At 44.6% G+C, this 25,169-nt stretch overlaps 1 protein-coding gene across 1 annotated transcript in view; it reads left to right on the top strand.

Moving 5' to 3' along the window:
• The window catches only part of ADAM10 (ADAM metallopeptidase domain 10), a 450,369-nt gene that overhangs the window by 213,389 nt on the left and 211,811 nt on the right, over window positions 1-25,169 (top strand). Inside the window, exon 4 of the mRNA XM_069222090.1 lies at window positions 14,994-15,152. Coding sequence (XP_069078191.1) covers window positions 14,994-15,152 — 159 coding nt within the window. The remainder of the gene's footprint in view (window positions 1-14,993; window positions 15,153-25,169) is intronic.

Below are 25,169 nucleotides of genomic sequence, written 5' to 3' on the forward strand. Positions count from 1 at the left end.
GGTCGAATTGGCAGTGCCAAACTGCACACACAGATACTGCAGTGGAAGATTTGAGACATGTTTACAGGGCTACTCATGTGGGTGGCACAATCAGTGCTGCAGGCCTACTAGTAGTATTTAATTTACAGGCCGTTGGGCACACATAGTGCACTTTACTAGGGACCTACCAGTAAATTAGATATGCCAATCATGGATAAACCAATCGCCAATACAATTTAGACAGAGCATATGCACTTTAGCACTGGTTACCAGTTGTAAAGTGCCCAGAGTCCTAAGCCAATAAAAAAATCAGAAAAAATTAGAGGAAGGAGGCAAAATGTTTGGGGATAACCCTGCAAAAAGGGCCAGATCCAACAATGGTATCACAGGTACTGGCCACCAGACAACTCATACTACCCCTGTTATTCCTCAAATGATACCAGCTTGTTTCCTCACCATATTTTATCCACTTACCAGATTTCCAACAGGTCCCACCTTCTGTGGCCTTCTGAGACGCAGCTTCTTCAAGACTTCAGAGTCCCATAGCAGGGTCTCTTGATGACCATGGGTTTAGGGGCCGTCAGAGGTGTCGTCCCTTTTTCTGCGGATAGGCGTCACATACCCCTACGGAACCATGGACAGTCTGTTTGCCATAGGTTCCTGCTGTGAGGTGAAGGCACATTTGTTAACTATTTGCAGTTGCATCAACCAGTAATACATGTGTAACTCAGGAAGGGCGATTCTGCCTTCCTGGAGTTTTCTAGTGAGAGACTATCTTGTTATGTTATGAGGCTCTTAAAAAGCGCAGCAGCTACCCAATACTGGGCTTCGTGGTGCTCAAGAAAAGCATAGAACCTCTGTATAATAGTACAGGCTCCACCTATGTAAACAGATACGTTTTTAGTTGTTTTCTAAAATTCATTAAATTGCTGTTAGATCTCAGCTTGAGAGGGAGGGCATCCAAAGTAAAGCTGCCCTGTACGCAAAGGATTGACTAACTCCTCTTTCTCTCTTAATTCTTGGTACTTGAAGGAGGGAGAGACTGTTAGATCTTAATTCTCTCTTGGCCATATGAGGAGTGATCAGATGTTTCAATGTATGGGTACTTTCTGCGTATTTCAGTTTATGAACAATACAAAGCACCTTAATTATTTTCTCCTTTTAATCGGTAACTAGTGTAGTTGGGCAGGCTTCAGCTTTCTGAATAATCTGCAGCTTTCTAATGACAAAGGCTGGACTGCCCAAAAACAGAATTACCATACTCCATCCGAGATAAGATCAAGCCTTGGAAAACCAGTCTCCTACAGTCGTGCGGTAGCAATCTGAATTTTCTTAAAGATTGTACGTAGGAAAGTACCCTGTTTCTTGGCATGGTTACCACCATTTTCTGCCTGTTGTCAGCGTATTTGACTGTGTTCACTGAGATCCTGCTACTCAGGACCCCAGTGATTATGCTCTCTCCCTGTAAATTTGGTTGCTTGAGCAACACACACCCCACATTTGGCACAGTGGTACTCCGTTGTAAGTCCCTATATATGGTACCCAGGGCATTGGGGTACCAGGGGATCCCCATGGGCTGCAGCATGTATTATGCTACCCATTAGGAGCCCATGTAAAATGTGACTGCAGGCCTGCCATTTTAGCCTGCATGAAAAGGTGCATGTACCTTTTCACTACAGGTCACTGCACCAGGTCACTAAGTCACCCCTATGGTAGGCCCTCCTAGCCCAGAGGGCAGGGTGCAAGTACCTGAGTGTGAGGGCATCCCTGCACTAGCAAAGGTGCCCCCACAAACTCCAGTTCCAATTTCCTGGACTTCGTGAGCGCGCGGAGGCCATTTTATGTGTGTACTGGACATAGGTCACTACCTGTGTCCAGCTACATAATGGTAACTCTGAACCTAGGCATGTTTGGTATCAAACATGTTGGAATCCTACCCCAATACTGTTGCCAGTGTTGGAAGTATGATTCCATGCACTCTGGGGGCTCCTTAGAGGACCCCAGCATTGCTCCTACCAGCCTTCTGGGGTTATCCAGGCAGCCCAAGCTGCTGCCACCCCTCAGACAGGTTTTCTCCTCCTGCTTTTTGATCAGCTCAAGCCCAGGAAGGCAGAACAAAGGATTTCCTTTGAGAGAGGGAGGTAACACCCTCTCCCTTTGGGAATAGGTGGGGCTTGGGAGGGGTAGCCCCCTCAAGTCACTGGTACGCTTTGAAGGGCACATTTGGTGCCCTCCATGCATAAACCAATCTACCCCGGTTCAGGAACCCCCAGTCCCTGCTCTGGCGCAAAACTGGACAATGGAAAGGGGAGTGACCTCTCCCCTGTCCATCACCACCCCAGGGGTGATGCCCAGAGCTCCTCCAGAGGGTCCCTTGATTCTGCCATCTTGAATCCAAGGTGGGCAGAGGCCTCTGGGAGCATCTGAGTGGCCAGATCAGGCAGGTGACATCAGAGCCCCTCCTGATAGGTGGCCACCTGGCTAGGTGACCAATTCCTCTTTAAGGGCTATTTAGGGTCTTCCTTTGGGGTGGGTCCTCAGATTCAGCTTGCAGGATTCCAGCAGGACTCCTCTGCAACCTCTGCTTCAACTTCTGGCCACTGGAACTGCGATTGGACCCTCCAGGAACCGACAATCTGCATGTACTATGAAAACTCTGCTTGCAACATTGTTTCCATGGCTCCTTCCAGCTTCTGCAACATTTCACCAGATGTGCATCCTCTGAGTGGCAAATCTTCAGCCTGTACGAGAAGGAAGAAGGAATCGCCTTTAGAGTGAAAGAGTCACTCCCCTGCATCCGCAGGCACCAACTGCAAAGATGACCGGCTGCGTGGATCTCCTCTCATCCTGAGCTGCGTGGATTCTGTGTCACGGGTGGTGGTTTGGAGTGGTCTCCTTTATCCTCTGTACTTGCTGTCCAACTTTGGTGGAGGTAAGGCCAGGACAGTACCCCTGTGCACTAGGTCTTTTGCAGCTACCAAGACTTGTTGGCTTCTCCTCTAAGGGATCTTCAGACTCTGTGTAGCCCCAGCCCCCAACCCTCTTCCGTGCAAAGCACAGCCCCCTGTGTGCTTCTCCTGCGGCGTGAGACCCTTCTCCAGTAGTGCTGGGTGAGCTCCTCTGTGACTCCTTGTTCCTCATCCAGTGGGTCTCCTGTGGGGGCTGCCTTTTCTTTTGTGGACTCTGCCCTGCTGAGTGTCCCCCCCCAGGCCTCCCCTGTGGGTTGAGTCCTCCTGGACCTTACTGGTCCCCGGTAGCTCCACTTCTGCCTTCGCCAAGGCTTCTTGGTGGCTTTTCCACGCAACGGACCAACTGCAATCTTCCGTCCGGCTTTGGACGTCGACTGCATCCTCCAGGAGCTCTTCTCTGGCTCCAGGGCTGCATTTGCTGACCGTCTTCGTCCTACCATCGACCAACTCCTGCAACTACAGACAGGTGGGTAGTGGCTCCTGCTACCACCGGACACTCCTGCGACTTCCTGACTTGGTCCCCTTCTTCCACAGGTCTTCCTCTGCAGGAATCAACCGCTGGTTTCTTGCAGTCTGGTGTGAGTGTTGCAGTATCTTCTTTTTATACCTTTCGGGTGGTTTGGGGGAAAGTCCAGTAACTTACTACTTTCTTCCTGGTCACTGGGGGGCACTGTGGTACTTACCTTTGGGGTTACCTAGTTCCGCCAGCTCCCCTCTACACACTCCACTTACCTAGGTGGGGTTCCTGCATTCGCGTTACATTGTTTTTAATATATGGTTTGGGCTCCCCATAGGGTCACTATTGTCCATTGCTATTTGCACTGTTTTCTATTGCTATTTATGCCTATTTCTGATTACTAGTGTACATACCTAGCGTGTTACCTCCTATTGGAGGGTTGCATTTCTGATACTTTTTGGTAATTATTTAACTGAAATAAAGTACCTTTATTTTTGTAACACTGAGTGTTTTCTTTCATGTGTATAAGTGCTATGTGGCTACAGTGGTATTGCATGAGCTTTACATGTGTTGTAGATAAGTCTTGGCTGCTCATCCACAGCTGCCTCTAGAGAGCCTGGCTTCTAGACACTGCCTACACTACACTAATAGGGGATACCTCGACCTGTTATAAGGTGCAAGTACCTTAGGTACCCACCACACAGACAGGCCAGCTTCCTACATCGTAGAGGCCCAAAACAAACTGCTGATACCTTCTGAGCTTGAGCCATCATAGATAAATTCTTATCTAGGAAAACACTCACATTTTTCACTTCCGATTTGGGCTCAGGTGGCGTTCCCAGGTTGGGGGAGCCAAATAAATTTTCCCCCAGAGTGTGGGGTTTTTACCCACAACCAGTTCCTATGTTTTATTTCCATAGAATTTTAGATGGCTTACTGCCATCCAGCTGGCCACATTTTCCGCACATGTAGACAGTTTTCCTGTAATCAGAGGAGTTTCTGGATATAGTGAGACAATAAACTGTGTCGCCCACGTAAGAGATCATTGTGAAACTAAACAGTGTGGGGCTTAGGGAGGAACCATTTGGAACCCCACAGTCCAGTTGATATGCACCCGATGGAAATGGTCCCTCACTTACTTGAAAGATCCTATTGGTTCCATATGACACTCACCAGTCAAGGGCCAGATCTGTGATACCAGTGGCTTTCATCCTGTTGATCATGACTGGATGTGGAACAGTATCAACGGGTGCACTTCAGTTCAATAAAATAAGCACTGCTGAACCACCTTGGTCAAGCATTCTATTAATGTCCTTGTGGCCCAAAGAAGAGCAGTCTCTACTGTAACCCTGCCGAAAGCCAGTTTGAGTATGATGTAACAAATTATTAGTTTCCAAAAATCTTGAGACCACTCCATTGAGAATTTTCTCCAGAGTTTTCCCTAACCCTGGAAGCAAGATTGTGGGTCTGTAATTCTCTTGTTTCTTTTGGTCCAGGGAGTATTTTTTTTAAAAGGGGGTGGGTCACTGCGTGCTTCCAATCTTCTGGAACCTGACCAGATTTCAATGGCTTTTTGTACATGGTCGTTAAGGCAGAGATAACGTCACCACCCTCTAATAAGTTATTCATCGGAGAAGGATCGAGTGGGGAGACAGACCTTATTGATCTTACTGTGTCTGCAACTTGTGTGCTACTCACCACTGGGAATATAGCAAGAGTTGCTCTAGTATCACTGTCTGGCCTGCAAATCTGTGATTTCCTAAGAAATTATCAGCCCTGTCTAAAGATTCATAAATCTTTTAGTCTTTACCCAGGAAATATTTTGCCAACAACTCACAATGATCCTTCGATGGCGATTAACCTTTACCCATTTGATTGTGTTTGAGAAAAGAGTTGACCATAGCGACAACTCTTTAGCTGGGCAGTTAGCCTGATTAATCTTGGTTGTATAGTCAGCCACCTTTGCCTTCTGTAGTTCAGTATCATGCAGTCCTCTGCATCAGCCCTCCCACAGTAGACCCCGTGTGATGCCTGCTGCTGCCCAGAAGAAGCCATCTGGAACCTCGAACGGGATGTTATGCAAAACATAAAAGAACTTTAGCAGGAATATTATTTTATAAAGAGCAACTTTCCCCATAAGGGATAATGGTAGTTTCTTCTTGCGCTCTGCATCTGTTATAAGAGTCAAGGATTCTCCCCAGGGTCTCCTTACTGGGTTGCAATGTTGGGGGTCATGGAGGTAAGATTATGGCTGAGCCTCTGTCCCACCACCTTTGATAGTAGGAATGCCACACACACTGCCAATCTGTGTAGGTTGTGACATGTTGCTCTGTACGGCATAGGCCTAATTGATCGGGCCACCAATGTGTCCACCACTTGCAACAATGCAGCAAGCGGTTGGCAATCGCCTTTGCCAGAATCTTGATTTCGATATTTAGGAGGGCTGTTGAGCAGTAAGAGGCACATTCGGGCTGTGGCTTTCTTGAATTATGGATCATCACAGTAATTGTCCTCCCCAGGTCTTGAGGTGGAATGCCCTCCTCGCTGGCTCTTAGGAACATCGATCCAAGCTGGCCCTAAATTTGCGATTTTATGCATTTATAGAAATCTGGGGGAAGCCATTAGGGCCTGGAGATTTCCTGCTCTTCATCTCGCTTAGGGCATTGGCTTACTCTGTTTGGATAGGTCGGCATCTAAGGAGCGGCACTTCTCTCTATGGATTTTGGGCGATGGAATATCATTGATTAATTCCTCTAGATTACGTGTAGAAAGTTCCTTTCTAGTCATGTAGAGGTCAGCCAAGTGCATCACAAGGGTTTGTGCGATGGCCATCGTGGTTTCGGCTATTGCACCCTCTCCGATACAGATATCTGGTATCCACTCTGAGCCTTCTTCCTTCTTGGCCAGCAGAGTCCGTGATTTGCCCGCCTTGTTGCCTACCTCATACTGTCCCCTATTTTATCCTATATGCCACTTTTGCACCAGGGTTCACAGCTTCTCTCTCGCCCCCTCTATCTTGTTAACAAGGCAGAGTGTGGGGTTAGCCACGTAATTGTCCATTCAGGGCATTAACTTGGTTTTAAAGTCTCCGACCAGGGCATATTTCAAGCTCAGTGACTGAAGATGATGTTGCAACTGCAGACCAGTTGGGCGTTCTTGCTGCACCACTGTGGTGTAGTTTGGGTAAATGCTTACCAAACTGCCAGCCCGCCCCCCCCCTGCTAGGGGCTGTGGGCTCTGGCTACCTGAAGGATATGATCCTGGTCACAAACGTTGAGCAAGCGTACCACTATATGTCTGGGTGGTGCTCCTGGCATAGACTGCCTACTCGACACCTTGTGTGCTCTCTTTCCACCTCTCCACTTTGATGCCTTGCTCCCCAGGACGTCCAAAAGCAGCTAGTCCTCCAGGAAATGTTCCATGCTTGGTCAGAGTTCTGTGGGACCCCTACCACCACACATCGTTACGCTGGGATCGCATCCTCAACATTATTCTCTAAGTGCTTGATGGTTTTCTGGAGAGCTGGTATTGTCTCGTCACTGAAGGTTTGCACCCCTCACCCCGGCAAACTTTTTTGGTTGTTCTGTAAAAGGTCGAGGTGCAGGGCCACTTCCTCTATTTTGCCCTCCAGGGACACTTAGGTGTCCCTTAAGGCTTCATGTATTGTTGCTATTTGAAGTTCGAGACCCCGTACTGTCTCTGCAGGGCCCTGGCCCTGGATGTCGTCGTTTTGCCGAGGGGGTGTATTTCACCAACCCATCTTCATCAAGACTGGGCCACGCAAGGAGCTCAGCGCTCATGCGACCATCTTGTCTGAAACTAGGCCACACATGCCCCCAAATCATAATAATCTGTTATTTGTCTTGCACTCTGTTTCATACTTTGCTTGCACTCTTAGTTGATATTTGATTGTTTCTTCTCTTATGGGAACATAGTCTGCTAATACTATCTTTATCCCAATCTGCTCTAAGTAACAGCTCTAATGTATTTGATGTTTGTGGGATTTGTTGAGTTCTCCCCCACACGTGCCTCACTGCCCTACGCAAGCATGGTTTTGGATAAACTGCCTTGCATCTACCCAGGTGACTTTCATAGCTCTCCCCAGAGGCTCCAATACACAATTTTTCTTTAGGTCCTGCAATCCCCCCTCACTCTTAATCTAGACAGATCTAACATTGTATTCAAAAGCCCAAACTCTGGGTGCCTGAGTGGCATTTCTCTTGTGTACTGTAACCGATTGCCTTCGTTTGAGCAGAACCTTTTCCAAATATGTACCATTCCATTTGCCAATTCGTTTTTTTTATTTATTTTTAAAGCATCTTTTCTTCAACCTAAATCTGCCAATGGAAAGATCTGCCATGGGTCTGACCCAGATCACTCTTTCTAGTTGATGGTATGCTTATAGCAGCTTTTAGATTCCATAACTACTATGAAGGTTCATGATCTTTGTCTTCCAAGTAGTGTTACAAGTGTAGATACCTTGCCCTTCATGCTAAGGTATTATGCGTATTTTTGAGAAATGCAGATTTCTGGTTATTTAGCTAAATTTCAGAACCACTCTCCAAGGCTCCAAGGACCTTTCTGTATTTGCGACTACTTTCGTTATTTTTTTTGTGAACTTCGGAAATCGTCACTTTTGCCTAGAAATTGTGTCATGACTGCATTGACAGGACGGTGAGAACGCTTGTCTTCCAAATAATAGTATCATCTCTCATGGATGGAGCTGATTTCTAGCCACAGGTTTTAACAGTGGGTAGTGCCTCCAGAGCTCAGAACGGTGCATGATCTCCTGTACTGAGGTGGCCCCTCAGGCCTAACTCTGGAAGAGAGAGACACATTTTAATCCAGTATTCCCCTGGGACTGGTAGAAAGAACCTCCGTCCCATCAGCATATGATTCTTAGGAGTTTCGTCATGATCTGATTTATTGATCCTTGGAGCAAAACCTTTGAATAGATGTTGTTTCCCTTTCATTAGAATCATGAGTGTCCATGACTCCAGGGACCTCTATTACCCAGTGATTATTTTCCTTTATATTGTAATTTTATTTATCCACATATGGCTGACACGGTTGTTGTAACTCTTTATTGACACTTTCCCCTTACATTGCAAGGCAAATACTTGGTCTGCAGTATTGAAATTGATGCATGTGCTACTGTTTGGGCTGAAATAAGGCTGAACTTTTAGGAGTACAGTGAAGGAAGCCGGATATGTAGATTGATGGAGGCAGCTGGTGGGGATACAACTTGTATTTGGGTATCTGCATGTTTGGGTTTTTGTTTTGTAATTGCCTGTCAAAAATTATCTGTTTCTCTCTTGCATGGAGCACATCCCATGAATAAGTATAAAGAGGGGAGTTGGTCTTGGAGTCTTGATGGTGAGTCAAATGGGTTCTCTGTGACTTTGTACGCTTTCCATGTGGAGTCCTATTCTGAACAGTTTTGCTAGAACCCCTATAATGCTTTAATATATAAATGATAGCTCAAAGTAGTGGGCAGGCTACTACCAAGCAGCGCTGTATTTCTCTGTTACCAACGAGGACTTCCAAAGTCTTCCTTCTACTGACTTTCCTTGTCCTATACTGGACTTTCTCATCTGATGGTTCTGAGGCGCTGGCTTTACCTTGATGACCTGGTCACTGTGACCCTCACTGTGCAGTTTTTCAGAAGCTGTCACACATCACAGTGGTACTCCCTGTGTATAGCTGATTCCAAACTAAGATGTAGGGTCGGAGCAATTTGTTGGTTTTAATTTTCTTCACATTATTGATTAAGGAGCCATGAGACACATATGGCTCTTCGCATCACTGAGGGGTTGACTAATATGCAGTTATTCAAATACATTTCTCTGATTGCAATCGCGTAAACACACCAGGGAGTTGTTTGACCAACTTCAGTTCTTTGGTCTCTGTAAAAAGTGCACTCAAAAGCCCTCCTAAAGGCTACACTCTTCTGCGGCTACCTAGTAATTCATGTACTCACACTGTTGCAGAGCCTTATTACTGACAGCCATCACCCTCATGCTGCTTCATCTTTTGATATTCCAATAACCACAGGGCTAAGGGTACTGTCTATCCTAGTTGTGACAGACCAAAGTCTCTAGTGGTGCTGTGAGTGGTCCTGTGGTTGGTCCTGCTGTGATCAGTCAAGGACTGTCTCCCAGTGACTCAGTTGAAATACCCAACGCTGTAACATTCTGTCAGCCACACCCATCCTTCCAGACTGTGCTCACAGGCATCTCCCACCACTCATGATCATACACACTTGCCTATGGTTCCCTGTTCTACATGGTCTCCGGAGTCCTACTCCCACGCTCAGACAGCACAAAGCTACCAAGCACGTACAGACAGGGGCTTGCCGGTCCACACGCTCTCTCCCGCCATTACAACCGAGCCAGTGTAGAGCATCACCCTGGGAAATCTACAGCTGAAGAACGCGCGCCCAGGGGCAGAAGTCATCAAATCAGCCATCTGCTGTAGTCTGCGCAACTTTTCTGAAGCATAAACGAACGCATCTCCCTTTCAATAAAGGTTGTGCAGTTTCCAGTAAATCCCCGTTCTGATTTTTAGAAGCCATCATGCCAGATCCCCTAAGGGTAAAAAAGATACCTAGCAAGTACTCTAGAAAACCCAATCTCAGCCTGTGGCCTTGGGATCACACAACAGAACATGCCAAGGCGCTTCAGGTTCAGTTTAGCTGCAGCCCGCTTAACAGATGTTTGACTTTATAGCAATAGTCGCACAATGCCTTCAGGACACATTGCTTGGCAGCCTCATAACAAGGGGCATCTCTAAGCCTTTACGGAAACTACTGGAGATTTGCTTTACCGTAAGGTTCTATAAATACATTTATGAAGTTAATTCTTCAATGTCATACAACATGTACATACATTAACATTGTGATAATGTAAATGGATTTCTTCTCATACTGATAGTTTGAGAATCATGTAATCCCACATTAATACATTTATGCTCCATCTATCTTATCGTAGTCAAATCTATACAAATACCAAGCACATTCACATTCCTGATTCCAGTGACTGCCCTCAACAATACATAAACTTAAACTAAGTTAGTGAAGACTCTGGAAATCTAACAATTTTGCAAAGGCCACAAATGTCTTATGTTGATAAATAGTCGAATTTACTGTTTAAACATAGTCTAAGTCTAGGAATTTCACCAGGCAGCCTTAGGTTTGAAAGTTTTAACATTCAAAGCAATTTCCTACTGCTTGTTAGTTGGTAATACTACCGAGTAAGCACTGGCATAAACAAAGTAAACATGTATTCCTTCTATTCTTTGCACTGCAATTTTGACAGTCTTTCAAGTTCATACCATGTGTGACGTTCTCTTGAGTATTGACTCCTGTGTTTTTTTTTTTTTTTTTTTTTTAGTTTACAAAACTGAAATAATTGAGAAATTCAAAACTTCCATATTGGAAGAGATGTTGCACATGCATACAGAAGTATGTTTGCACATGCCATAATTTACATGACTTTTTCCAGGAATTTCCCAGATTGACAATGATTTGTGTTCTAATGCAATCCTGTATTGCAGATCTGAAGGTTATGGTCTCCTAATCCTGTAGCAAGAAAATTAAGTCCAGCTTATCCTTTATCCTGTACTTGCTGTGTTTATGAAGATTGGTTTGATAAAGATGTGTCACTGCAATGTGTTGTCAAGCAATCCAATGTTCCTGGTGTAGGGTAAAATAGAATGTACTTCCTTAGGTGGCCAGAACGGAGAGGCGGGATAGGAAATATAAGGATACATTAAAGTACAGTTGCAGCTTAGCCAATGAATGGATTCAGTGTATTTCCTTATTTTTTGCCATCTATATAATGTAGCTGTTTCACAGTTAAGATTTATTTTATGAAATGTTAGTTAGATGGGAAGCATTACCTGTTATGTGTGCTCAAAACGTTTGAAATTGTGTGGTGATTGAAATTTGTAAAGGAAGCCAGAGGTAGAAAGATGTAGGAATCTAGTTGAGGAAATACTAACGTTCTGTGCATCTAGATTTTAGGTAGAGCATGCAAGTGCTTTTCGACCTGTTGTAAGTATTCTGTGGGCCTTTAACCACGCCCATCACTTTCACTCGTTCGTGGGATTGCCTTTCAAAAATCTCTTGATGTCATTGGTAACTGCTTTGTTTGTCTCGCCTTAGGGTGGTTTTATTACGGCCTTGCAGACTGACCTGTTACATGGAGTATTGCACAATTGCCGATATATTTTCCTGTGGGCAAACTACGTTTTTCTTTTGTCTCTCCTCGCTCGTGGTCAGGGCGGCCATGGCGTATTGTTTCTTTTGTATCTCTCCTTCGTGTTCATGCTCATGGCGACCATGCGCTTTGAAGTTTTATTTTCATAGAGCGCGAGCTTGTTTGCTTTAAGTTTCACAGGCTCCAGCTGATGATTGGACGATGGCCGAGGGAAGGGTGGAGCTGCCGCTGTGGATTGGACCCTGGTTTTTAATATCAGAACAGGAGAGGGGTGTGAGTGGTAGAATTTCCTTGCTTGTAATGCACTTACTTAAGTTGCTGGTTTTCAGACAGATTCCCCTTTTTGTCAAAACGAATATATTGCTGATCAACTAAGACCAGTAAAGGAAATTACAGCTATACTTGATTGTCAGAATGTTTTGGAAAAATAACCCATAATTAATGTACAGTTGTACCGTTGAATGACCCTGCCCTTACACAGCGATAAAAGCTGCATTTGAAGACTGCTGAAAGTGATCTTCTATCCACTTGAGCAGGCACTGTAGATACCTTCTTTCCGAGCAGTTCGGTGTTGTTTTCTGCCTCTGTATTGCGAGTGCGGGTCTCGCGGATGAGCCCTACTGCACTGTGTTCTTGGGGATAGGTTAGGAAAGGTAACCAGCGCATCATTACCTGTGACATGTCAGTGTGGCGGTTTGGTTAGAATTACTCAAACTGTCAAGGAGCAGCGCTGCTTTTAACCCTCACCTCTTCTGTGCCACGCCCTGATTTAGTTACTCAGTCTCTCAAGACTCCTGAAGCGGTGTTTATGCATTTGACACACTTTTTAAGGTGGTGCTATTGTGCAAACATTTTCAGCACTTTCATCAGAGGTCCACCGCTAAAAATTCCAGCAAGCGTGCCCTTGGTATACTCTATGGTACGTTATTATTTTCAGGGTGGGAGGGTGAGGAAAGAATGAGATGTTGCACACTCTTAAGAGGTCTTCACTGGGGATATGGGTGTGACTTTTCACCTGGGAAGTCTGATAGCCTGAGCTGCCTATTCAGGGCAGTTCTAAGTGCATTAAAATGCCCCTTCAATTTGTATTTTGTTTTATTTTTTTCTTGTATTCACTGTATCTGAAAAATGCCTTTTAGTGTTGGATTGTTTAGTGCTTTTTCAACAATCGCCGAAATTCCCACACACAGGCCTCTGATTTCATCATTGTCTAATCATTATGCCATGAAGATACCCCACGTGTAGTGCTTTTCTTTTTGTATTGTATGGTAGTCTGTGTGATTTGTTGTGGTACTTTGAGTGTGATCTTTCTGTTGATGCTTGCACACATTAAGCATCTTCTGTCTTTTAATAGACATGCTGTCTTTTCCGTAGCTTGGGTCTGGAGCATTATTTTTGACCTCACTGGCCAACACTCCAACCCCCACACTCAAACCTACGCTGAAACACACACAGTTGAAACACACAACACCAAAACATTCTGCATGACGCACTCTTTCTGTTTAGGTCATTTTTGGCTCCCCACACTGGGTTAGTGGGTCCCCAAAACAATAACCACCCCCGCCATTCAGTGTCTTTTTAAGCTCTCTTATGGCTAGAACATTTGTTTTACAGCTGAGAGTAGTTGTGTTTTAAGAGCCTTGTTTGTAATATCATTACAGTAGGCACGCTAGCCCTGAAAATGTGTAATGCACTATGCCATCTAATGGCTAAATCTATGGTTGCACTGCATTACATTCTGTCATTCTGTTTTCATGTAGTTATGCCCTCTAGGGGCTAACTACATGGTTACATGACCGTGTTTCTTACAAATGACATTTTTATCGTGGTGTCCTCTAGGGACTGTTCCGAGCATTAGAGTGTAATGCCAACATGTTATTTCTGATAAAGGTTTTTATTGGGTTGATATGATAATTGTATATGTTTTATTAATCTCTCCTTATTGCAATCATGACCCTGATTCAGTCCAACTTAACATCCTACACTATGATTGTTTGAGCACTCTTGATATGTTTGAGTGACCCTTCTAGTTTATTTCTCTGGTTACTCCTCTGTGGCTGTCTTGTGTCTTTTAAGGGTCGAGCCCGCGTTGCATGTGCTCGCGCATGTGTATCGCAGCGAGACTCTTTAGTATTTAGAAAATGGCTCGGAGCCCTGTCAACTTCACGTCAGTGTTTTTTTATTGGTTCTTGGGCCTGCCTAATAAAATCTGCTTGCTTTCATTAGTCGAAGGCACGCATACGTCATGCCTTTTCCGGTGGCTAGCCCTCCTCGAGCGCAGCAACCAAGTACAGAAAACATGCTACAGAAAACATGCGAGGCTCGCTGTTTTCCATCGGGCTTGTGGACTTCTTTTTCTCTAATTTATGAGCGCGATCTCGCTTGGCAGAAGTCGAGCGCTTTACAGAGTTAATTTCACTTTTTCGGGTTATGTACATAAAGGGACTTTTGCCCGATAGGTGAAAAGTCGGGTTAGGAGTTTACAACACGATCAGCTCTAACATGAGCAAACGCGAGACCCGTTGCATTGTAAATGCTTGTTTTAGAATTGTGTTAGCCAGCCAGCAACTCTGATGGTGGGGTGGTGAAAGAGGTATTCTATTGGAATTAGCATGGCAGATTTAAATTAGGATTCTAAATGGCAAAATTTTCATTTTGGGCTGCAGAAGAAGATAAATGGAAGTCCTTTAGTTATACACATTGCCACTGGAATAATGTGGCAGGAAAAGACCAAATTATGAGGCAGGGTTGACCAATTTATGTGGCAAAAAAGTCCAGTTATGAATTTACTGCGCCAATAGCTCTAATTCCAGCAAATGTGAGACACATTGCATTGCAGCTGCTTGTTGTTTGTATTTATAGTTTAAAGATGTCACGGTTTAGACATCACATCAAGAAAAAGAGGCTTTCTGTGAACCTTATCTCAGTGGTTCCCAATCTTTTGACTTTTGTGGCCCCCCACTTTAGCATTACTGGAACCCTGGGACCTCCACTGAATCTTAATTGGAATCCGGGGACTCCCCACTGAGTCAATACTGAAAGCTGGGGACCTAATGTGTTAATATTATTTAATTTTGTAAGCAATTGCGGACCCCTAGGGGTTCCCGGACCACAGATTGGGGACCACTGCCTTATCTCATATAAAATGAAGAAATATTTTTAGCCCAGTGTTTCTTTATTTGCGAACCCATACCGTTTCTAGTTTAATAACATAGATTTAGGTGCTTTAAGATGATGAGTTCAGTGAAAGTGTAAATGGGTTTATTGGAACTTGTAAATTAGCTGTTTGTTATGTAATTGAGAAATTCGCTGGATAGTTTTATTGCTACTAAAATATAATTTACCTATTAACTTATTTTTCTTTGACAGGTGAAAAAGGAAGCTTCAGCCATGGATCAGTTGTTGATGGAAGATTTGAAGGATTTATTCAAACCCAGCGGGGTACCTTTTATGTTGAACCATCAGAGAGATATATTGGGGACAAAGCCCTTCCATTTCACTCTGTCATTTACCATGAAGATGATATCAGTAAGTGCATTAATCTGTAAACAAGAAACAACTGGAGCAGCCAGTTCAAATTCTCAAATCTTTCTAGCCTTAATTCTAGACACTACTAGGGATTTAAATCCTATTTTTATCAAATGTAGATTTGGTGATCGAGAGTTCACCCCATGACACTGTGATAGCAGCCGATGGAGGAGTCTGGCAGAGGGTTAGAACCTTTCATCAAGACCACCATTGTATTAAAGAAAACATTCTACCCTAGGTGTCATTGGCTAATACAGAAAAGTGGAGGTTGCAATCAAAGATTGGAATGTTGTTTCCGCAGGCTTATTTAGTAAAAGGCATCCTGTCTCCTTGTCGCTCTCTCTCTATGCAACTGATAAACCCGCACACATAAATGCTTTCACAGGATAATTTGCATGGGGGTAGCTAGAAAAGAAAGTGGTTAGAACAGTTAGAATATATTAAAGCTTCAGTCTTGGGGTTTTTCCAAGTTAAAAAACAAAAGTTATTTGTACTGTTTTTGTTTGCTTTTGCAACAACAAAATACTCTTGAATTGATTTCAGATGTTTCGGTGATAGGAGTACTCTGACAAAATGCTAAATTTCTGCATCTTCATTTATTTTGTATCCTGCAGGATGACTCAGGTTGCCCTGTTGCATGGAGACGACGAACGTGAAAGCTTACTTTTGGGTTTTGGGTTTCTTTAACTCAGGCCTCATATTTAAGAATACTTAATCTACAGTTATTCGCTGTTTGTTAACTGTTTCCAATCACACACCTAATTGGAGGTTTCACGGTTTGATAAGTCTGCCATTCATTTATGTTTGAAGTATTCATTAGTGCCTCATTTGAAGTAACACATAGGCCAGACATGGGCTAAATCTTTAATGAGTAGGTTATTTATTATTAAAGTTCTTGTGAACTGAAAAGGACCCAACAGCTGTTTCCTTTTTAGGTCTCGCTTGCAGAGACTGCTTGAGTTGTGTTTTGGCAAGACCTACTGTTTCCAGATTCACGGAGTGGGCTTTAGGCGAGCCATTTTGCTCATGATCAGATGACTTTGTTCTCTGCCACATTTGTCTAACTTTTGAATCCATTTTTTTTGTTAACCAGTTCTTGTGGTTATCCTACCTGGTTATCCTGCCAAGGAGCCTTTAGGTCTCAAAGTGCACAAACTGATTGACTTGCATCCTTCTACTGTTGCAGTCAGGAAACTTATTTCCATTTTCTTTAAGAACTCTATGGGACTGCATGGGTTTTCTCCCTCCTGTGTTTGTAGCCTACTTCACCCCATCCTTCTCAGTTCTAATTATTTTCTCCTTTGTTTGCATTGGTAACACGTCCTCCCCCCCCACACATCGGCTTGGTGTTCCCCCAGTCCTTCACAATTGTAAATAACTTTTTTGTCAATTTTTTTTTTTTTTTTACTCAATGCTGTTGGCTAGCATCCACCATAAATTTGTTTAAAAAAAAAAAAATACTTTTCAGTGGCTACCCACCAGCCCACAGCATTAATAAGAAAGCCCATTAAAAAATGGGCACTATGAAATTATGCATCCATCGCAGCCATCTTTCAATGCGTTAGCAACATCTGGGAAAACCTGTTGAAAGATAGCTGTCGTGGATGTTTCGTGTATCTGCTGAGTTGGTTTGTTACACATTAGAAATGCACTCCCAGATGGCTCCAATGGAAGTACTCTCATCCATAGGAGCCCGAACAACTGGTTTTGTAAGTAAGTTCAAGTGAGCAACATTTTTTTTCTCACTGGCTCTACCCAGTTCACCACTGTATTGCCCACTGACATGTAGAGTGCACATTGCTGGATTTCAGTGAGCAGCCTGCTTCCTCAAATGGGGCTGTTCCTCAGGAAAATCTTAAACAATTGTACTAAGGGTGCATTTTGCAGCCCAGTTTTCACTCAGGTTTACTAAAAAGTCATAAGCTCTAAAAGGGCACTTAAGAATTGTTCCAGTAATTGTTGCCCAGTGTTAGAAGTGGGGGTTCTTGTTGGCTAGGGTATGTACCTAAGCCAGGCAGAACCCACCACTCTAGTCAGGGAAAGTAAGTTGCATACCAAAGATACCCTGTGCTCATCCCCTTGGTAGCTTGGCGCAGAGCAGTTGGGCTTATCCGCAGAGGGCATGTGTAAAGCATTTGTGCAACACACGTGGACCAGTGACACAATAAATACACCACAAAAGAATCTCTACGCAGGATTATATAAAAATATATATATTGTAAGCATATATCTTAGACCAAAATTACATAAATCATAAATATTTGCATGAAAAATAATTATTAACAAGACTGTCATCTTGGGCAATGCAAATGCTAAACATTACAATACCAGCTAACACCCTGGGCATGGAATGCAGCAGGTTATGAAAAAGAAAACACATAAATCATGACCTATAGCCGTACCACATTGGTCACATTGCACTCACGCTCCTATTAAGTTGCTTATATGACATGCGGAGAACTCTGCTGAGACTAGTACACCCATGGGCAAGATATAGGGCATGGGAGCCCCTGCGCTCTCATTTGGGTTTTGGCTGGTAATCTCTGTGGGGAGAGCAACAATCCTGCATTCAAACCTCCGATGCATGAGGGGGCAGCAAGATCCTTGCGAGGGCTTAGATTTGTCCCTGGAGGATGAGCCCACAGTGGCAGTAAGAGGAACCTCACCAGCCCGAGACAGAGCAGACAATGCCCTAGTCCACAGTGCATTCGGAACCCTCCAAAGTCGCGTGAACTGCACATTGCTCCTGTGACCCGGACCGCTCGCGTGGGTGAAGAACAGCTCCACTGCGTCTAGAGGCCCACTTATCTGCAGGATCTTCTTAGAGACTAGTCCGGCTTCAGGGACCACGTAGGTCCAAGGTAGATCTCTCAACACATTGCTGGGGGAGAGGATAGCTGCAGGATTGTCAGCGGGCTTCTGAAGAGGGCCAGCGCAGCACCGACCCCCAGAGTTACATAGTTTCTGGCTGAGGAGCGGGCCCGGTTGATGACCCTCGTATCCCTGGCCTGCCCCTAGTTGCTGGGGAACACATTGTCAGAGAGCCGTGCAGCGAGGCACTGCGGCGGCTCTGCTCCTGGTGATATCAGTTACACCACACGCCGGGTCTAGGAACTGCTTCTGAGGTAGCCATCCTTGAGGCATGAGGCAGGATGAAGTGCTTTGCACATGCTGGCTGAAGACATTTGCTGGAGCTTCAGGGCATAAGCCATTGAGACACATGCACTGTTCCCTCCGAGCCAGAAAGCAGAAAAACAGCACTCACCACGTGCTGGGAGCAAGTAAAAATGCTCACTACGCACTAGTTAGAAGATGATTGTGAAGGCTGGACTCAGAGTCCCACAGCCAATTCTGGGGCCACCAGCCCCAAGACAAACCTTGGGGGTGGGCGAAGGCACAAAGCAAGCAGTCAGGCCAGCTCATCACCCTAAAAGTGCAAAGTGGCAGTCCCTCCTTACAGCCACCAAGTAGCAGGTAGTAGACCAGTCCAGCAAAGCAATTAGTAGGGGTGGCAGTTTCTTCTGGCAGCCCAACAGTGTCTTGGTAGAACAGAGTCGGAGCAGCTGGCAACATGGCAACAAACATAAAAGCAATGTAGTGAGTCCTTTATGCCACCCAGCAAGTAGTAGGTAGCAGAGCAACAACATAAGAGCAGTTCAGATGAGTTCTTTATGCAGTGCAGCAGTCCTACAGAGGTTCAGTCCCAGTTGTGCTCTAAAAATCATGGTGTCAGAGCCCCTGTACTCCAAAATGTCTTTGTTTAGGGGGTGACTTGAAAGGGACCCTTTTAGGTGTAACAACTCCTTTCAGCCCGGCCCTGGCCCCAGATATCAGTAGAGGGGTAAATCAGCCCATTGTGTGAGGCAAGGACACAGCCTATACAAATGTAAGTGCTTCCTTGCCCCCTCTCTTCCAGCCCAGGATGACTGTCAGTATGGAGAAGCACCCAGCTCTCCCCCCGTGTGATGGCTGTCTGGGAAGTATGCACAGTGTAGCTGTCATTCAGCTGCAGGCGTGGATTGGAGTCAGACTGCAAAGCACATAGAGTTATAAGCTCAGATAAATGCCCACTTTGTAAAAGTGGCCTTTCTAAAATAGCAGTGCAGAATTCAAGTACACCAGTAAACAAGGTTTCTCACTAACATCCCAATCATAGCAAACAAGCCCACACTACTCCTTTCAGATCACAAATTACCACTTAATATAGAAAATCCCAATGCTATTCTATGAGAGGAGCAGCCCTCGCAGTAATGAATAACAAAATAGGCTGTCACTACTAGGACATGCAAAACATAAAAGTACATGTCCTACCTTTTACATGCAGAGCACCCTACCATTAGGGCTACATAGGACCTACTTTAGGGGTGACCCGGGTGTAGTAAAAGAGGAGTTTAGGCCTTGGCAAGTAGTTTGAGATGCCAAGTCAATGTGGCAGTAAACTGCACACTCAGGCTCTGCAGTGGCAGGCCCAAGACAGGTTTGGCAGGCTACTTCTTTGGGTGGCAAAATCAGCACCGCAGGCCCAATAGTAGCACTTCATTTATAGGTCCTGGTTATATGGTATACCACTTTACAAGGGACTTACAGGTAACTTAAATATGCCAAACAAGTGCAAGCCAATCATACCAAGTTTTAGGGGAGAGAGCACGTGCACTTTAGCACTGTTTAGCAGTGGTAAAGTACCCACAAAAGCCAACAAAAAAGAGGGTCAGACCAATAGGAGGAGAAAGGCAAAAAGTGTGAAGATAACCCTGCAGGAAGGGCCATTTCCAGCACTCAGTTTGGGGGAAGGGAAGGCTGGTCTTTGCAAGAAGATGCAACATTTTGACCTGATATTATGTTTTTGTATTGAGAAGAAAGGCAAAACTTAAATTTTGTTCTGTGTGTAGTTGGTATAACGTGAGCCTCGATAACAGGTGCTATTCCTTCTTTGCCATCTGTTGGTGCATAACAAAGCACTGCAGAAACCTTGTATGGTAACAGATCCAATGCAACGTGTACCTTGAGGCAACAAGCAAACTCCGGCATACAGCTCAAAGATTTGTTGATGTATGCAACAAGAGGAAAACCAGTTGCAGTGAGGAGTGTTGATGTGCATGTTATTGAAAGGTTGGTGAACAGAGAATAAGGTGACATGCAGTAAAGTATACTGTGCTCTGTTCAGCCAGGACCAATATAGCGAAAGCTATAAAGAAACATCGTTGTACACCACAATGAGACACTGATCTCATTTCCTGTCTTTTGGCAAGACAGGGACTTCATCCCCGGTGCTGCACGGATGCCACCTTGTTCTTTAGTTACGCCAAACTGCTAACAACCCCAGTGGAATGCCAGACTTCAATGGTCGTTCTTGTTAAGTGTGCGACAGTGACATGAGCTTAGAGGATCGATTTCATCTCTCTTCCTGATTTTGTGTTCTCCAGTCAGGGTGGCTGGCTCAAGATAAGCCAATCTGAATCTGCTCCTGCAAGCGTGGTTGTAACACCCAACTTGTAAGCGTTTAATCCACCCTACTACATGTATGTGCTTGCCTTTTTCTGCACAGATTCTTACCGGAGGTGGGCCATACCAATTTAAAATGTGTTACTCTTCAAGCCCACAGCACATAGGCAACTATGGTAAATGTCCAAAGTGGCTGGGACATGCACAGCTTCAGGGAAAGTCCGGTGGGGTTAATACGAAAGTGTATTGAGAAATCACCCTGTAGCATGCGTCAGAGATCCCCAACTAGTCTCATAATTTATTCTGTTGTGTGTGCACATACGAACTCATACCAAGTACCCTAAAAATTCAAAGTTAGAAAGTTCGCCCTTTAAGCTATAGTGGAAACTTTAAATAGTGTTGTAACACTGCACTACACTCATACATAGGTGCTCTAAATATCAGACGTTACTTTTAACCAATTTAATGGTACTCGGTTTATCGACCCCAGCCAGGTGGAGGGCTGAGCTGGTTTTGCCAGGATTTGGACTTCTCTGGTGTATCACTGCACAGTTCAGCTAACTTTTAAATAAGCGATCCACTGTGCAGCCATGGAATGCCTGGTTAGCTGAAATTGGCACCAGAAGATGGGGACATTTTAAAAATGGTACTAGCAGACAGATCTCCGTTTCTGTGTCTTGCGCCTCTAGTATTTAACATGGCACAAAGTAGATATATAATACTGTTAACATTTTCTTGACCAGGTCTATATATGTGCAGCACATAGTGAGCTCTGTCGGTCCTACTGATTGCATCGAAGGTGGCCGTTTACACAAGCTTCTGTCACCCGTACAGTCAATATTGGTGTTCGTTAGCCTTTAGGCTGAAATGTCAGTATGTATGCACTGTTTACATTGGGTGGGACTAGCCAAAAGGCAGCAGTACAGGGTCCACGGCGAGACAGTTAACATTTGATAATGGGTTGGTTTGTAGATTTTTACGACATTGTGATGTAATGTTCTTTAAAATGGGACTGGCTGGCTATTGTTCCAGATCCTAGGCCCGTAGATTGAGAAAAGCTGTTTAATTAAAAAAAAATGTGTTCTTTTTTGTCTCCATTTTGATGTTCTGGCTGTGGGTGTGCCAAAAGGCACTGGGATGGTGGACTCCTGAGCCAGGTATGCAGGACAGCTCGTTGGCATAGCACTGTAGAGGATGAAGCTGGTTTTGGAGAAATGGTGGTAATATAGTGTAGGGGTAGCGTGGTCATATTTTTTCAGGGGGGCAGCGTACTGTGTGGTAGGTCATGGAGCAGGGCATTAGCACCATCAGGCGAAAGAGAATGAGGACTTGAACAGCAGCTGTGATGTCACTTTCTGGGAGGAGCTTTTTCAGTTTCTTTAGTAGACACGCTTGATCTCAGACTGCCTTGGTTTTGTTAAAATATGTTCTTTGAGGTTGAGTTAATGCCTAAGAAGAATCCGAATGATGTAACATTCGCCGAAAGTTGGTGCTTGTAGTTGGGGTGGCCTCCTTCAGAAGGTCAGTAGTCTGTGTATTTCCATTTATGGATGACTGGCTGCTGAAGGTGGGTTCCTGTATATCATTTCAAATCAGATGGTGCTCACCCTTGCATTGTTTCATCATCTGAGTTTCTCTCATCAATCATCACAAGCTGCACCATGCTCATACTCGGCTACAGGCCGTAATTGGATGGTAATCCGGTATCTTGCAGAGAGCCGTTCTTCTGGTTACTGATGTTTCAGACTCCAGTACCCATTCCATGTCTAAAAGTCCTCTGCTTTTTGGGTTTGATGGCTTTCTGTTTACATTTTAATGCTGATTGGTCGATGAAGGATGATGTCCCATCAGTGGTGGCTACAATGGCAATGGCTCCAGAATCAGAGGAACCTCTCTGCTCAGATGCAAATCTTGAGCTCGGTCCTTCTACTTCTCTTTTGGTGGATGCATCCCACCAATCTGATGGTGGATGGGCCCATCTGCCCGCTACCACTGTTGTAAAAGATGCTTCCTTATTAAGCTAGGTTGCTCATCTTTGGAAGCGGGCGGTGCAAGGCCGTTGCTTGCCGGCAGAGCAAGTGCACTTCAGTATGCTGGAGCTGCAGGCTGTCTATTTAGCCCTGAAGGTATTCCTTCCTTACTTTAAATGCATTGTTGTTCAGGTCCTTTCTGACAACAGTACCATGTTCCACTACTACAACACCCAGGAAGTAGTAGGTTCCCAGGCTGTTGGGCATGGAGGCTTGTGCAGGTGGTCTCTGAAACATGGAATTTTCCTTATTGCAACTCAGTTGGTGCTCAAGAGTCTTCTGAATACAAACAGATACGCAATATTACATAACACTAAGTTTTGCAGGGTGGCATATTGCAAAATTAGGGAACTGTGTGAATTTTACCAGCATAAATAAATTTCACCTAACACAACTTGAAATACGGTTGGGTTAAGTATCTTACAGAAGGATAGTTGCTAAATCTCATGGAAAGAGGTATAATATTACATTCTAGAGTAACTTGATCAGCAACAATCTTGTTTTTGGATATTAGAATGAGGCATCTGTTCACCAGAATCGAGGGAATGAGTTGGAAATTGTTCCTAGATTGTGTCAGTTAAGCCAAAGTTATAATATTTATATGTCCAAAGTGGTGTTTTGATTTAGAATACTTTCCTGACTGTTACAACAGGAGCCCTTTTCCATATTTCACGAGGTGTAATCTCATCTACCTTAACTGATCCTAAGTGGTCAGTAACTTTTTCGTCAATTCAACAATCTACAAGAGTGGAATTCACTTAGGGAGTGTTGGGTCGTAGAAGAAGGATGCATGAGGTGGAATCAAGACATATCAGCTTTGCTGTTCTGCAGCTCTGGCAATTGGAAGCACTGGTGGTATGCTCATAAATAGGACATGTTTGATTGAGAGAGACCTTGGTAAAGCACATAGCATTAGTGGTCTTGGGAATTTATTTTTGATTGCTTCTCCTTTCTCCCTCCGGGATACTTCTTAGCAAAAAAAAGACCATTGCTTTAGAGCAGTGGTCTTCAAAATGTGGGGGTTGCCCCCGCACCTGAGCATCCCAGGCGCTAGGTGAAGGAGAGAACGGCAACCTTTTCACTGTCATTTTGTGGCTTAAGCTTGATTACGGTGTCTTTTAAAAGCGGTTGTGCTTGCTTTCCAGGCATTTCACTCCTGTTTTTAAAGAGAGAGATCTTGAGCAGAGAGCCAATTTGTGGTTGTGAAGAGGTTTGATATGAACTAGTCTCTGTATGGCATTTTGCAGTAAGGTTTGTTATGAAGTTGAAAACAGGGACATATGAGGGGGCAATCACTACTCTGAAAGGCCAGTGAAAGTCAAGCAAATGTCAGACCACCTCTGCTCCAGCACTACTGACATTTCAGTGGCACCAGCAGGTGCGCTGTGACTGGAGAGGAATCTGTGATCGGTAAGAGGGAGTGGTGGGAAGCAGTACTGCATGGGGGCTGGAAGGTGAGAATGGTTGTACTGGGGAAATAGGTAGTGACAAGACGGTGACGAGGTAGGATGGGTGTATTGTGAGTGATAGGAAAGCTGGGCAGTGACATGAACAGTACACACTGGAGAGGTGGGCACTGCCAAAAGTAGAAACTGTTCAGAATGCAGGAGAGAGGTGTGCCCTGATGGGAAGAGCAGATACTGTAAGAGGTAAGTGATTGAGGTGGCTTGAGACAGGAGGTATGGACAGTTTTGAGAGAGGTATGGACAGTAGTGGGAATGTGTGCAGTGAAAGAAAATAGATGCTGGCTGGAAGATGGACATCCATAAGACAGGTGGACAGTGAGGGAACAGTAGTGTGGGAAATCTAGGGGGCACGTAGGCAGTGACAGGGGAGGTGTGCTATGATTTGTGATGAGGGAAGGGGCATGAGTGCCACCAACAAGTGTGAGGGGCAGTGAGAAGAGAAGACCTAGAAGGTAACACAAGAGTGGGATGAGGAAAAGGGTTCAGTCTTGTTTCCCTATCTCCCCAGTACATTCTCCACCGGTATAGCATTTTAATATGCTTTTCTTACCACATAACCATCTCCCAAAGATTGAGGGAAGCCAAATAATACAATATTTTGTTTAGGTGGCTTGGCATAACTAAGTTGAACGACCACTGTATTAGAGAATAGAAAGCTGGCCTGTGCATACTTTGAAAGTTTGAGCCAGTAGGGATGCGTATCCTTGTCTAAATGCGCTCCCACTAGCAACTTTTGTTTGCAGAGCAATTTTCCTCTGAGTGAAAGGATGCTAAGATCTGGGATTATTGAGGGGAAAATGGTCTTTTGGAGCTGAGGTGTCATGCTTCCAGTCTAATGGAGGTGGTGGCCTAGAAGGATACAAACCTACCTAGAACTGACAGCCTTAGGGGTGGTCTTCCCCTCACTATGTTGCCAGCCTCCCTCCATTTTTCTGATCTCAGTTTTGCTGGTTTTAGGACTCTGCACACTTTACCACTGCTTAAGTGCTTATGCTCGCTCCCCTAAACAAGGTAACATTGCCTCATACCCGATTTACATATTTAATTTACCTATAAGTCCCTAGTAAAGTGCACTAGAT

This window comes from Pleurodeles waltl, chromosome 3_1 (assembly GCF_031143425.1).
Source record: "Pleurodeles waltl isolate 20211129_DDA chromosome 3_1, aPleWal1.hap1.20221129, whole genome shotgun sequence".
NCBI classification, from domain to species: domain Eukaryota; kingdom Metazoa; phylum Chordata; class Amphibia; order Caudata; family Salamandridae; genus Pleurodeles; species Pleurodeles waltl.